Source organism: Protopterus annectens, chromosome 12.part0 (genome assembly GCF_019279795.1).
Source record: "Protopterus annectens isolate FY-2018-M chromosome 12.part0, PAN1.0, whole genome shotgun sequence".
NCBI classification, from domain to species: domain Eukaryota; kingdom Metazoa; phylum Chordata; order Ceratodontiformes; family Protopteridae; genus Protopterus; species Protopterus annectens.
In genome coordinates this window covers 411501435-411517456 of record NC_056746.1, presented here as the reverse complement: position 1 = coordinate 411517456, position 16022 = coordinate 411501435, and the positions used below count along the sequence as shown (strand labels likewise).

Sequence of the window (16022 nt, the reverse complement as noted above, 5' to 3'; positions counted from 1 at the left end):
TTATTCCTACACCACATGCTTGGACGTTTTAATACTAGAAGCGCAATGTGGCATGGGGAGTGCTGTGTTGTTGAGGTTTCATCCTTTAGATGAGACATTAAGGTGAGCTCCTGGCTGCCTGAATTAGTGAAAGCTACTGTGGATGTTAAAGATGCTGTGACACGTATAAAAAATTAGGGGAATTTCCACAGTCTGCTGGGTAACTTACTCCTGTCAGCATAAATGCCATCTCTGCTCTTTCCAGAAAACAGATCATAGGCCCGATGGAACCGATATGGTAAAAAACGTGACAGTATAAGTTTGGCACCAACGCAGACACAAAGTATAGTGTTTGCCCTTTTGTTTATACTATTATGTTTTTTATGTTGAGCATTATTTTAATTGATTGTAGGGTTTGCTAAATTCAGGAATGTTAAAATGTTACTGTTGTGTATAGGATTTGTTCTTGGTTAACATAAGTGGGTCTGTGTCTCAATGCCAGAACTTTTGGATATACCAAAATGATTCAGCAGGATTCAGAGTGTCACATAAATCACCAAAAAATGAGGTACCACCAGGAGCTCCATGCAAAAGGACTTTAATCTTCACAAAAATCAACAAAAACATGCTGAAATTCCACAGTATTGCTCAGGTTAAGTGCTTTAGACCTTCAACAAGACCTTCTTCAGAACTAAAGAAAACTTGTAATCTAACATGTTTTAAACACTATCTAATTAAATAGTGGCCAATCAACAAGTGTACTTCGTTAAAGGCAATACAATATGCAAACTATCTGTTAAAGTAACACTCCTGCTTTCATGCAATACTATAACATTAGTTAAAAGATACATTTACATAAGTTAAAACACCAAAAAAGCTACAATATGTTAAAATATATGTATATATTATGCATATTTTTAATACATAGAGTAAAAGAAAAGAGTGCATACTTTTTCATTTGCGCTTGTCACATACACTTTTTCTCTGTAAAATAACTTTGTAATTAACTGCTGCATTCAACCCAGGTGTGTTATAAGCATTAAACAGGACTTGCCACCAAAATTCTCTGTAGTTTGACTCAGCCTCTCTGTCTCCATTGTAACTCACTGGAATGTGATCTATGACTGCAAAATAAAACTTAGTGTGCCCTTCCTGCAAAGACATGTGCCTAACCAAGGCATTGCCCATGTTTTTATTTTTAATGGCATAATAATGCTCATACATCCTATTTTTCAACTGCCTCTTAGTCTTGCCATTGTAAAAACCTGTGCAGGATGTGCACCTAATTAAATAAACCACAGAGGTGGAATTACAAGTAAAATGACCTGGTATTGGCCACATTTTATCACTGGTACTAACCTCAAAATAAGGCCCTTCTTGTATAGCTCTGCAAAAATTGCAGTTCTGACACTTAAACATGCCTCTATTCCCCCCTCCCCTCTCACAAGCAGAATTTTCTTTCTCTAACAATTCTTTGAAATTCTTGTCTCTCTTGTTAATAAAATTCGGATTAGCCCCTAAAATAGACATCAAATCTCCATGTGCACCTAAAATTCTCCAATTATTGCTAATAATGTTTCTAATTGCCCCACTATTGGTGGTAAAAAACAGTGGTATACAAATGGACAACTCTTTCTGTTTAGAAACATCTTTTTCCCTTTCTACTGCTTGACATAATAAACTCTCAACAACTCTAGGGGGATAACCCCTGCATCTAAACCTGTTGTGCAATTCACCAACAAGGTTGTCCAAAAAAGTAAAATCTGTAGTAAGCCTTTTCAACCTAACTGTCCATTCACTATATTGTGCTTCATGTAGGTGGAGTGCATACTTGAATACTGTAACAAACTGTTACTAGCAACATTCTTATAGCTAATAACTGACCCCAACTTAAATGTCTGACTTCATTTAAATACTTCCAGATCCAAAAAAGTAATCTTAGTGGTGTCACTAACATGGGTGAAACTCAAAAAATCAGAGCTGCTATTTAACTGCTTGATGAAATCCTTTAATTGTTCCTTGTCCCCTTCCCATACAAAAAACAAATCATCAATAAAACAATAATAATGCTTAACAAGGGAGTAGCCTGGTAGTTGAACCAAAAAGTACAGTTGTGTACACTTACCATAAATGTAGATGTTCGAGTGTATTCAGTGTTGCAATCATCACACTTGGGTTATCTGCCTGCAGGTAGCCTTCAGTCAGCCCAAATACCAAAGTCTTAGTATTTCTGCATTGGATGCTGTTGCTTCTTCCATGATGTCAGGTCATCAGGGGTATAAAACACGCAGCCGATGCCATTACATCAGTTTTTCTTGCCCCAAATGTCAGGAGCCCCCAAATTGGGAGTTGGTATATGGTGGGGAACACCACCAGTAAAAAGTAAATACCAATGACATTAGCAATGGCCATAGAGAGGAGAGACAGAAAGATAGAGAAAGCCAGGGGGATGGAGGGAGGGAAACCAGGACTGCAACAGTGAATACACTCGAACATCTACATTTATGGTAAGTGTACACAACGGTACTATGTTCTTCATGTTTCACTGTTGCAGTCATCACACTTGGGTTGATTCCCAAAGCTGAGGAAGGGTGGAGGCAGTCAAGAAGTGTTAGGGCTGGCTAGTAGGCCTTGCAAGACTGCTGTAGCAAATCCAGCCCTGGATTTAGAAAAGATAGGTAAGTGGTAATGCTTGGTGAAGGTGTGTACAGAACTCCAGGTTGCAGCTTCCAGAATGTCCTTGGTAGGGACTCCCCTGAGAAATGCTGTAGAGGTGGAAGTAGCCCTAGTGGAATGTGGCCTGATCCCCTGTGGGGTAGCTTTTCCATGGTGCTTGTAGCAGAAATGGATGCAGTGTGCTATCCATTTGGAAATGATTTGTTTTGAAATGGCCTTACCCTCTGCTCCTGTAGCAAAGCTGACTGGCAGCTGGTCAGATTTTCTGAAAGGCTTAGTCCTATCAAGGTAGTACCTAAGCTGTCTGTGCACGTCCAAGGAGTACAGGATCCTTTCCCTTTTATTCTGAGGATTAGGGAAGAAGGTTGGCAAATGGATGGATTGGTTTAGAGCCACACTGGACACCACCTTAGGCATAAAGGATGGGTTAGTCCTGAGGGAAACCCTGTCAGCATGGAAAACAATGAAGGGTTCCTCAGCCATCAGTGCCTGTAACTCAGACACTCTTCTTGCTGAAGTTATGGCTAAAAGCAAGGCTGTTTTCCAAGAGAGGAATTTTAACTCTGCTGAGGCAGCAGGTTCAAAAGGGGAAAGCATGAGCTTTTCCAGTACAAAGTTAAGGTTCCAGGCAGGGGTGGGTGCTCTCCTAGGGGGCCTTAAGTTGTTAGCCCCTCTCAGGAACTGTTTGATGAGAGAATGAGAGAATGAGAAAATAGAGGTGGCTCAGTATTATAATGAGCTGAGATGGCAGAGGTATGAATCTTAATGGAGGACAAGGATAGGCCTCTGTGGGGTAGCACTGCTAGGTAATCCAGGATTACAGGTAAGGAGGGCACTGCTGTGTCCTTCCCTTGGGACTGATTCCAAGAACAATATCATTTCCATTTTTCAGCATAGGATTTCCTGGTACTAGGCCTTCTGGCTTCAAGAATGATGTCCAGCAGCTGTTTGCTGAGGGTTGCAGGTGGGGTATTCAAGGGATAAGCCAGGCTGCAAGGTTTAGGGTTTGCAATTGTGGATGCAAAATCTGTCCCTTCTGATGAGACAGCAGGGTAGGAGTCTGGTGAAGGTGCCAGGGTGGCACTGTTGTCAGGCTGTGTAAGATTGGGTACCAGTGCTGGCGTGGCCAGTCTGGGGCAATAAGAATTGCCCTTGGCCTGTCCTGTTTTATCTTGAGTAGTACTCTTGAGAGAAGGGGCAGAGGGGGGAAGGCATAAATTAAGAGGTTTTCCCATTGAAAGGATAGGGCATCCACCTTTCAGGCCCTGCTGTGAAGTTTCCTGGTGAAGTATTTGCTAAACTGGTGGTTCTCAGGGGAGGCAAAGAGGTCCACCTCCGGTGTCCCCCACCTCTGGATCAGAAGGTTGAAGGCGTTGGGCTCCAATTTCCACTCATGTGGGTCTAGGAGATATCTGCTTGTCGTCTGCCAATGAATTTTGTTTGCCTGGCAATAATTGAGCTTGTAGATGCACTTGGTTTCTCAGGGCCATGTTCCACAGGCCATGGCTAACCTGCAGCGTGGGTAAGAATTGGTTCCCCCCTGCTTGTTTATGTACCACATAACTGTGGTGTTGTCTGTTTTTATAAGCAGTTGTCTTGGAAGGATTAGGTATTTGAGGGCTGTCAGAGCATTCTGTTCAGCTAGCATCTCTTTTTATTGATATGCAGGAGAATCTGCCCTGGGCTCCAGTGGCCCTGAATGCATCTGCCTGCCATGTGAGCCCCTCATGCATAGCCTGATAAATCTGTTGTCAGGGCTTGGGCGGCGAGGGGTTGAGTGAAAAGTAGTCCCTTGTTGTGGTTGCATACTTCTGCCCACCAAAGGAACTCAGCCCTTATACAAGGTATGATTGAAATGACTGTTTCCAGGTCCTGAGAATGTTGGCACCAAAGACTTTTTAAGTACCATTGAAGTTTCCTCATATGCAGTCTTGCATATGGAATTAGCAGAATACATGAGGCCATGAACCCCAGGGCTTGCAGTATTTTTCTTGCAGAAAGCTGGGTTCTGGTAGCCATTTGTTTGAAGTAGTTTGTCAGATAGACCTGTTTTTCTGAAGTGAGAAATGCCATCTGGGAAGTTGTGTCCAAGCTTGCTCCCAGGAATACAATCTTTTGACTAGGTACCAGTTATGATTTATTTTTATTGATGGTGTACCCCAATGAGGTGAGAAGGCTTTTTACAAATGCCAGGTGCTGCAGTAGCAATTCCTGACTGTCCACCTGAATCAGGCAGTCATCCAAGTATGGGAACATTTGGATATTTCTCTGCCTGCAGTATGCAATGGCTGGAGCCAGGCATTTTGTGAATATTTTGGGCGCAGTAAATAAGACAAAGGGAAGTGCAGAGAACTGATAGTGCATAGATCCTGACCTGAAACGTAGATATTTCCTGCATGACTCTCTTATGGGGATGTGCGGATACGCTTCTTTTAAGTCTAGAGTGACTAACCAGGCATCCTTGGCTAGCATAGGGAGAAGCTGTTGCAGGGTAAGCATCCTGAATTTTGGGATCACCAGAAAGGTGTTGAGAATTGAAAGATCCAGGATTGGGTGCCAACAGCCCTCTTTTCTGGGCACCAGGAACAGTCTGGAGTAGAAACCCTGACCCCTTTGTTCTACTCGAACAAGATGAATAGCTCTGATATTGAGCAGGGAAAGTACTTGCTTTTGAGCATCTGCCCACTGGTTTGGAGGAAGGTCTGGAAGCCCTCTTGGGGTTAGCAGTAAATGGAAGTAGAATTTGTACCCCTGGGATACAATGTTTAGGACCCAATGGTCCTGAGTAATGGACATCCAGTTTTTTGCATGAAGGGCACGTTTTCCTCCTAGGGGCACAAGTATTTGGGCAGGGCTGGGAAGGATAACTGAAAAGTAATTGTGAACTTTTTCTATAAGGGGACGGCTTACCACTCCCCTGTTTTTGGGGAGGGGCACTCCATTGTTTAGATCTCTGCATACCCTGAGAGTGTAGTCAGGGTGGCCTGTTTCCTCTGGGTCTGGACTGGGGAGGCCTGGAAGGGACAGGAAAGGACCAGCTTTTTCTTCCATCTTTTTAAGAACATCTTCTGCTTTGGTGCCAAACAAACAGTCCTTATTTAAAGGAGTGTCTAGTAATTTGGATTTGTCATGATCTTGCAAGGTTTGTTCCTTCAGCCAAGCATGCTTTCTCAGTACAGACCCAGTGACTGCAGCCCTGCAAGATGCTTCTAGGGCATCAAAGCCTCACTGCAAAGTACGCTTACTAACTTAGTTTGCATAATGCATTAGCTCTTGTAAATCTTTATTTTCTGTACAATCTGGAAATAATACCATTTTTGTTTAATTAGTTCCATAATATGTTGCTGGTACTGCAACATGTGAAACTGGCAATTCAATGCCCTGATGGCAAGAGTTGCAGAGGTATATACCTTCTTACCCCATCTGTCTAAATCTCTGGAATCCCTGTCCGAAGGGGTAGGATTTTTGGCTATAGTAGCCTTAATACCTTTAGGTTCCTGGGAAATGGACTCTGGATCCGCAGTAGGATTCTTGAAGAGAAATTTGTGGGACTCAGGTACTCTGTAGTACCTGTTAAGTTTCCTAGTGGCCAGGGGTAATGTATCTGGAGTAAGACTGGATTCCATAAAAACATCATCTACAACATCCAGGACAGGAGGTATAGCTACAGGCTTGTGCTGAGGCAACTCTAAAAATTCTCTGAGTCTTTTTTTGGACTGAGGATAGTCTTGGCATTCCCAGTGGAAATGCTCTCTTAAAGTATGCAAGGTTTCACCAAAAAAAAAAAAAAAATCCTCTGGAGGGGAGGCAGAGAGAATGGATTCCTCTGCATCTGAATCCCCATAGGCTGATAAGGGCATGTCCTGATAATCAGAAGGGTCAGAGTCACTGGACTCCTGGTCTGTAGAATCAGAAGGAAACTCAATTCTTTGTCTCTTAGCAGGGTAAGGTTGGCTTCCCCCTAATTAGTGTAATAAGGTCTTCAGTCATTCTAAGCATTTGTTTTTGTGGCATGGGAGCTAGCTTGAGCATGAGCTTTGGTCATAGGTTTGTAGGCATGGTGCGTACTCTGTGACTAAGAAACTCAGTCGTTTTGGCTAAAAACGAAGTCATCGGTTTGATTTGAATATTGGTAGGATGGAATACATCCTCAGAAGCCGGTGCCTGCACAGCGGCTTCGGACTCATCCAAGGTAGAGACATCCGCAGGTTCCATAGTCGAAGAAGCATCTCGCAGCATAGAGAATGGGTCTCAGCAGAGGCCTGCGAATCCACAGAAGTGGGCATCAGGGTCTGAAAAGGTGCCTCACTGAGTACCAGCGGACTGGCCACTAGCTTAATGGAAGCATCATCAGCAGTTTTGGACCTATGCAGTCTGCTTCTGTCTTTATTTTTACATTTTGTTGGAAGACCGGTAGTCGGATGGCTTATTGAAGCCATTTCAGAATATGGAGAATGAGAGTGAAAGAATTTAGCGACAAAGATAGCCTGACAATGAATGGTTCAGGTGTTAAACAAGGCACAAAACTGACAGCGAGGGACATCGTGGTCTAGGCCTAAACAGATAATGCAGTAAGAATGAAAATCTCTGTGAGGTATTTGCTTTCCACAGGCAAGACAATTGTTAACTTTTTCTGACATCGGTTAGAGCAAGAAAAAAGGATCTCCAACGGGGTACTTAGCTTTAGAAGACTTCAGGATTATAACTCGAAAATGAAAATTTCAGGTAGCTGCTGACCGGCACTTGCAAACTGCTTCTGCTTTGGGCTTCTCCTCGGCAAGAAAGACTGATGTAATGGCATCGGCTGCCTGTTTTATACCCCTGACGACCTGACGTCATGGAAGAAGTGACAGCATCCGACGCAGAAATACTAAGACTCTGGTATTCGGGCCAACTGAGGGCTACTTGCAGGCAGATAACCCAAGTTTGATGAGTGCAACAGTGAAACACAAAGAACATCATATGTTTCTCAGTAATTCATAACAAGATTGACATAATTAGGTGCCATCCTAGCTCCCATGGCCACTCCCATGGTCGGCAAAAAATACTCTCCATTAAAAGTAAAAAAATTGTTACTCAAAATATACTCAATGCAGTCAAGCATAAACTTGTATTCACCCACTTCAAAAGTGTTGCTGTGAAGTAACATGTCCCACCCATTCCATACCTAACTCATATGGAATGCATGTGTATAAAGATTTGACATCCACTGTAAATAATAAATCATTGGGACCTACCTCTATCCTTGATTTTAAATAAAAAATCAAAGGAATCCTTAATAAAGGAAGTACACACACACACACCCACATACACACACACACACACACACACACACACACACACACACACACACACACACACACACACACACACACACACACACACACAAACACACACACACACAAACACACACACACACACACACCCTGTAACCATTCCAGTTTCCTATTACTTGGCTATTTCTCCCCAGTTCCCATAAACACTTTCCAAACCTGTCAGTATCTATACAATTTTCTTCTTTACTTTTATAATCTTCTTCTTCTTCTTTTGGCTGCTCCCATTAGGGGTCACCACAGCAGATCATCTGTTTCCATTTCCTCCTGTCCTCTGCGTCTTGCTCTGTCACACCAACCACCTGCATATCCTCTCTCACCACATCCATAAACCTTATCTTAGGCCTTCCTCTTTTCCTGTTACCTGGCAGCTTCATCCTTAGCATCTTTTTCCCAATATACTCTGCATCCCTCCTCAGCACATGTCCAAACCAATGTAATCTTGCCTCTCTGTCTTTGTCTCCAAACCTTCCAACCTGGACTGACCATCTAATATACTTATTCCTAATCCTGTCCATCCTTGTCACACCCAGTGCAAATCTTAACATCTTCAACTCTGCCACGTCAAGCTCTGACTCCTGCCTTTTTGTCAATGCCACTGTCTCCAACCCGTATAACATAGCTGGTCTCACTACCCTCTTGTAGACCTTCCCTTTCACTCTTACTGGTACTCGTCTGTCACAAATTACTCCTGACACTCTTCTCCACCCACTCTGTCCTGCCTGTACTCTCTTCTTCACCTCTCTTCCACACTCGCCATTACTCTGAACTGTTAATCCCAAGTACTTAAACTCATTCACCTTCACCACCTCTACTCCCTGCATCCTCACCATTCCTCTATCCTTCCTCTCATTCACACACATATATTCTGTCTTAGTCCTGCTGACCTTCATTCCTCTTCTCTCTAGAGCATATCTCCACCTCTCCAGGGTCTCCTCCACCTGTTCCCTACTCTCACTACAGATCACAATGTCATCTGCAAACATCATAGTCCACGGGGACTCCTGTCTGATCTCGTCTGTCAACCTGTCCATCACCATTGCAAATAAGAAAGGGCTCAGAGCTGATCCTTGATATAATCCCACCTCCAACTTAAATGCATCGGTCACTCCCACCGCAGACCACACCGCTGTCACACTACCCTTGTACATATCTTGTACCACTCTTACATACTTCTCTGATACTCCCGACTTCCTCATACAATATCACAACTCCTCTCTAGGCACCCTGTCATATGCTTTCTCTAAATCCACAAAGACACAATGCAACTCCTTCTGACCTTCTCTGTACTTCTCCATCAACACTCTCAGAGCAAACATCGCATCTGTAGTGCTCTTTCCTGGCATGAAACCATACTGCTGATCACTAATCATCACCTCCCTTCTTAACCTAGCTTCCACTACTCTTTCCCATAACTTCATGCTGTGACTGATCAGTTTAATCCCTCTGTAGTTACTACAGCTCTGCGCATCACCCTTATTCTTAAAAATCGGTACCAAAACACCTTTTCTCCATTCCTTAGGCATCCTCTCACTTTCCAAGATTTCATTAAACAATCCAGTTAAAAACTACACTGCCATTTCACCTAAACACCTCCATACTTCCACAGGTATGTCATCTGGACCAACAGCCTTTCCGTTCTTCATCCTCTTCATAGCTATCCTTACTTCCTCCTTGCTAATTCACTGCACTTCATGATTCACTATCCACACATCATCCAACCTTCTCTCCCTCTCATTCTCTTCATTCATCAACCCCTCAAAGTACTCTTTCCATCTGCTCAACACACTCTCCTCGCTTGTGAGTATGTTTCCCTCATTATCTTTTATCACCCTTACCTGCTGCACATCTTTACTAGCTCGGTCCCTCTGTCTAGCCAATCGGTACATGTCCTTTTCTCTCTCCTTAGTGTCCAACCTTTTGCACAACTCTTCATACGCCTTATCCTTAGCCTTCACCACCTCTCTCTTTGCCATGCACCTCATCTCCTTATACTCTTGTCTACTTTCTTCATCTCTTTGACAATCCCACTTCTTCTTCGCCAACCTCTTTCTCTGTATACTCTCCTGTACTTCTTTATTCCACCACCAGGTCTCCTTGTCCTCCTTTACTTCTATAATGATTACAGATATTTGAGTTTAATTTAAAACTTTTATTTCAACTTTTTATAGCACAAACACTGCTGAATAAATGAATACAGTCTCACAAAGAAAACAGACAGCATTAACAGTAACCTTCTCTGCCCATGTAACTCTTATTCATTGAAATGGCATTGAAACCCACATTCAAAGAAAATGCAAATGGGCAGTTGTGGATTAAGTTTAATTTGGGCTTAACACTGCGTTCAAATTCTCTAGCACAAACAGTGATGACCATTTGTTAAACAAAACAGGTGCACATTGAAAACAGACAATATGTGCAGTAGTAAACTTCTCGTCCCTTGAAGATCACAATTCCTTTAATAGATACTGAAGCTCACAATTCCTTGAAAATGCAGTGAAACTCACAGTTGGTAAAGAGGATTTAGGCTCTTGTCTTCTGTAACCAAGGTACAGGTAGAGCTTGATCATGGATAAATGGGGACCTAGGCAGTATAATAGGCATGGCAGTTGGTGTGAAGGATTAAGACTTTGTCTCCCATAACTAAGGTGCAGAGTTTGCATCTGTATGACTGAGCAAATCATTTAACTAGACAATACCTTCTAACTAAGGTATTTCATACACACACACACACACACACACACACACACACACACACACACACACACACACACACACTTACACACACAAAGAAAATTGGTGACTGACCTCAGCTATGTGGCTTACAAGAAAACACTTGGTGTAGCTGCTACAAAAAAATCCCTGTCTTCAAAATCTCATGAGCTATTTCTGAAAGTGCTCCTGTGCACATGCACTTTATACATATCTCTGTTACATGCACAGACTTTTGTTTTAAACAGATGAACTTTTTATAAATAAAAAATTCTAATGTTATATGGTGTGTGTAGACTTCATTCTTATCTCCATTGCACACAGAATCACTGAACAGACTTCCATTTTAAATGGAGTTTTAATAAATAAATAAATACAAAAACTATTTAAAACTGTTTAAAATGTTAATGTTACATGACATGTTTGCACTTCACTCATATCTCTGTAGCATGCATGCTTGCTGAACAGACTTCATTTTAAATGAGCTTTTAATAAAAAAGAAAAATACAAAAATGGACTTAAAAAAAGCTAATGTTGCATGGCCAGGCCCCAGTGCAATCATCTGGCCCTTGGCAGCTGCCTAGGTCACCTAGTGTTGGATGCATCCCAGGGGTGAGTATACATGCTCTCTGTTTGCCCTTTAACAGTTTAACTATTAAAAAAATAAGTATGTATAACTGTTATAGCAGTAGCACATCTGTCAGTATTAGCATAGTGCAAGGGTGCAAGGGTAATAATATGACTTTGAAAACTTAAAACTGCCTTCTGCCTACCTTCTCCTGTATGGGTGGACAATTTGATCATCATGTTAATTCTATGTAGACTTGAGATTGTTAAAATGGCTGTAGGTTCAATCTCCCTCCCCACAAAAAAAGTTGTCATGGCAAAGTATATTTGTTGTCCCACTTATATCAGTGCATGACTACAAGGTCGACATATATGTAATATCCACAACTAGTAATAGTTAGCCGCGCAAGACACAGTATACAATAGAAGTATCTCTCCCTTGTCTATCACCTGTACTGGGCATATTTATTGTGTGATCAGTATGTTTATTTTGTATAGGTACAGTTTTGTTATTGTCAAAACTCAAATAACATCACTGGCCACAAGCACAGAGGGGCTGAGTTAATACATTTCTCCTGGAGTTATTATTCTCTGATGTAAAACTGCATGTGAGGATGGGATTGGGCTTAGGTCCCCGCCATATGTTATAATCCAACAAACCTACTGATGACATACCTGTGTAAGTCCTCCTATTAAATGTTTAATATGTTTTACTGTATCAGTATCAAGATAGTTAAGAATTTAATATCCCTTCTGTGTGAGTGTTTCTGTTCCCTCACCTTCTTTGTCACTATCCTTTCTCTTTCATAACCAGGAAAAGCCGAAAGACACAACAGCAACAACTTTTTTATTTTGTTACTTTCCATTTCTGTTGATATCATAATATCATATGCATCAATTGGCATAGCAACCTGTACCTCTCCCACTAGCAAGCACTGCCACAGATGCCTCCACACCCTCTACCCTACCTGCACTACCAGCATAATGTAGCCCTACACCAAAGGGTGGAACAAACGGAGGTGACACTATTGTCACCCATCAAGTGCTGGCAGAGAATTATACCTCTCAACCTCTTAGAGCAAGAAATCTGGACAAAGCCATAAATAATAGGGGGACAAAGGCCCAAAAAATAGGCACAATTTTTAAATATTGCTCTTACAAACAATAAGTTGATAGAATAACGGGTTTTGAATTAGCATGAATTTTATAAAGCAAATGAAGTCTAAAACTCAAATTTCTGTCATTATTTTATTACTTCACTCCTCAATGATTTGCCAGTGGTTTGCCAGAAAAGCACAATTTGGGGGGAAATAGACCAAAAATATCAGACAAAAATCTTGACATTCTGTGAAAAATCTGTACAGTTGAGAGGTATGCAGAGACCATGTATGGATGACTCATTGAGCCACATCACTGCCTAATGCTAACTCTACCTTCTGAGCCAGGATCTAGGGGTGATGGTTCCCAGGGTAACCAGTAATCTCCCACTGGGTCTAAGCTGATAGAGGCTGCATCTTCAAACATTTTGCAACAGGGTACATAGGATGATGGTGATGAACATGTAGAACCAGTGAGAAATAACACTCCTTATCTTATGTCAAAAATGAAGTCCAGTCCATGTCATGCACTATGGAGCTTGCCATCAGTCATGCAAGTGAATTGAGTGCTGCTGCATATCACCATGCAAATATGAAATAAGCTAAAACTAATAGCTTTCATCTAACTGCTTTCATGGCTCAATTTACTCATGAAGTGATTTGTATACCATCTGTACAGTGGGTGGAGAGTTCTAGTCTCCTGTATATTGTATGCTGTTTTACAATGTTCAGTTTGTAGCTCGTAAATGTTTTATATTCCCCTGAAATTTCTCTGTTTTTGTCATCTTCAGATTGTGTGCTTCTTTGCCTTTCCATGCTAATACACTGGAAGAAAAAGAATATCCCTAGGAAAGATATGAGTTCATATCCCTTGACTCTTAGGTTTCTTTTCTTGTTATCAGCCTGCAAATGTCCCCTAAAATGCGTCTTTTCAGACATCTTCTGTCTGTGTGCTTCTGTGATTCAACTTTTTAAGGACCTAAAGGATATAAATGCAGCAATCGGACTAAGATGATGGGTCAGCTTCTCACAGGATTTCATATTTTCATTTTTTATGACATTCACATTATAGTACGTGGTGGTGCTGCGGTAGCATTGTCGCCTCACAGTATGACGTTGTCCTGTTCAATTCTCAGCTAGAGCGTCGTCTGTGTGGAGACATGCGTGAATGGGCGTACCTTTATGTGTCAGAGCTGGCAACTCGGCACGTAAAAATCTACTGCCAATCATTAGTGGACTGGAGTTCCGCTGTGGCGACCCCTATCCGGGAAAAGCCGAAAGACACAACAACAACAACATTATAGCACAGGTCCACTTATCAAACTCTGATGTTATCGGGACTAGTGCAGGTCAGCCCATCATATTACTTGACTGTATCCCACCCCCCGTCTAAATTTCACATTATTGTGCATTTAAGTATTGCCATAACACCTTCAACATTGTGCTCTGTAGCCCTGCTTTAGTGGGCAGCTCCCTTTACACTCTCCTATCTCTGTGATTTATTTTGCTACAGTGAAACTTCTAGACTCCACCCTTAGCTGTCCCTGACAGCTTCCCTTTCATGGAACATTTCTCTGAGTATATATTGCTGTAAATTACATCACTACATTGACAATATAATGTTGCCATCTGTGAGTGTGGACTCATGACAAACTACCATAGGTGCTTGTGCACCTTCAGTGTTTACCTCTGCTGCTTGTACTTTAATCTGTATCCAAAATAATTTAACATGACCTGGTTGCATATATAGCTAATAAGCATTGAGGTTTGTCGCACATGCAATGTATATGGTGTTGGCTTGGCCATGATCGCAGTCACAGCATTTCTGAATCCCTGGGTCTCTTTTTAAAAACAGGATAAATGTATGATGTTTTGCTCTGTTTTACTGCTACTACAACTGCAAGAAAATGCACACTGTACAATAAATTTGCTATTAAAAGATACCTGTTTTCAAGTTCTTTAGTCATCAAATGTTTGTATTATTATAACTTTTTAATGTCACAATCTTTTTATTATTCTGTTAGGGAACTCGTGTGCTTATTCTTCTTTCATCTGTGTTGTTTGATAAAATGCAGTGGGAATCACCAGATAAATTCACACCTTCTCATTTTTTGGATGCTCAAGGAAAATTTACAAAGAAAGCTGCATTTTTACCATTCTCAGCAGGTATCTGTTATATTTATGAGTGTTTTATGTCCTGAACACAAGTATGTTATTATATTGAAATTTGTAGAAAAATATGTAAATAATCAAGCCTAATTTCCTTTTACTGTGTGATTTTTCTCCCTATGTTTACCACTCATCAGTCCTCCTATTCACCAATTGACCTGTTTATCTTCAAAAGGCAAAAGTCGGTCACAGGAGGTTACCATCCAGGCAACCTTTATGGATTTTTTTCTATGTGGCTAGCTCAGCAACAACCTGAGGAGAAGAATATCTGTAATGCCAGGTACTTAAACATCCAAGCTTCTGCACATGCTAATCTCTGGCTGTAACGAGTCATGCTTGGTGAGTGCACATGTCCTAGTCCTTGTTCTGTTTGATAAAAGCATCCAGCTTGCAGCAGACTGAACTGGATCCTCCAGATTGGGTTGGTGGAGTACTCAACTTCCCTGACTGGCCCTATCAGTGTCTGGGTTAGTAATAGATCCTGGATCTTCTTAGTCATGGCCTGGATTTCATCCATGTGTTCCATAGAACTCCAGACATGTCTTATTTCTGCTCGTTCATTCTTTGGTTCCTATATCCTCCCGATAGTCCCCATTCAGATCCCATCCTAAATATGATAGATACATATCAGCTTCTCAAGAGTCTGGATTCATTGTCAGTTTAGAGCTTTGTGTTGCCTTGCAGTATAGATTCAACCATGAAAACATTGTATTGCACATTATTGTTCTGACTGTAAATGAAGAAAGATGTTCCTGTTTTATTACTTCTTAATTTTACTTTGACTAAATCTCATACTAATTATCTCCACACACACACACACACACACACACACACACACACACACACTGGCAGGGGGGTAGTGAAATAATTAAATAAATAAATAAATATTTACCGATTAATGTAGCAGGTAGTGGTGTAATGACAATTAATCTATAAAACATTGTTTGACTGCAATTATGGATGCATGTAAAGAACTGACAGTTCTATTTTTTCTAGTAATCATCTACACTAGTAAATTTGGCTGCCATTTTTCACCATCATGTACACGTGCCCAAATACCCTTATGTGGCAGTAGAATTCAGAGAGTGATCTATGAATATTGTAGTCAGAGCTGGATCATGATTAAATGGAGCCATAATCCGGGTAATCGACCAGGACCCCCCCACCACACTCACACACACACACACACACACACACACACACACACACACACACACACACACACACACACACACACACACACACACACACACACACCAGTATCCCTTTACTTGGCCATCTCTCCCCAGTTACAATAAACTGATTTTAACATTTCTCAGTGTATATGCTATTTTATTTTTGAGATTTACAATGATTGCTGAAATTTGGATTTCATTTAAGATGTTTCATTTCAGATATTAACAGCAAAAACAATGAAGGACATTTGTTAAACAAAACGTAAAAAAGCCTTTACATTTAAAACATTAAACATGAGCAACAATAAACTGCT

At 41.3% G+C, this 16022-nt stretch overlaps 1 protein-coding gene across 1 annotated transcript in view; it reads left to right on the top strand.

Moving 5' to 3' along the window:
• LOC122816616 (cytochrome P450 2K4-like) overlaps positions 1-16022 on the top strand; it is a 381747-nt gene that overhangs the window by 360773 nt on the left and 4952 nt on the right. The window contains exon 8 of the mRNA XM_044089524.1: positions 14389-14530. Coding sequence (XP_043945459.1) covers positions 14389-14530 — 142 coding nt within the window. The remainder of the gene's footprint in view (positions 1-14388; positions 14531-16022) is intronic.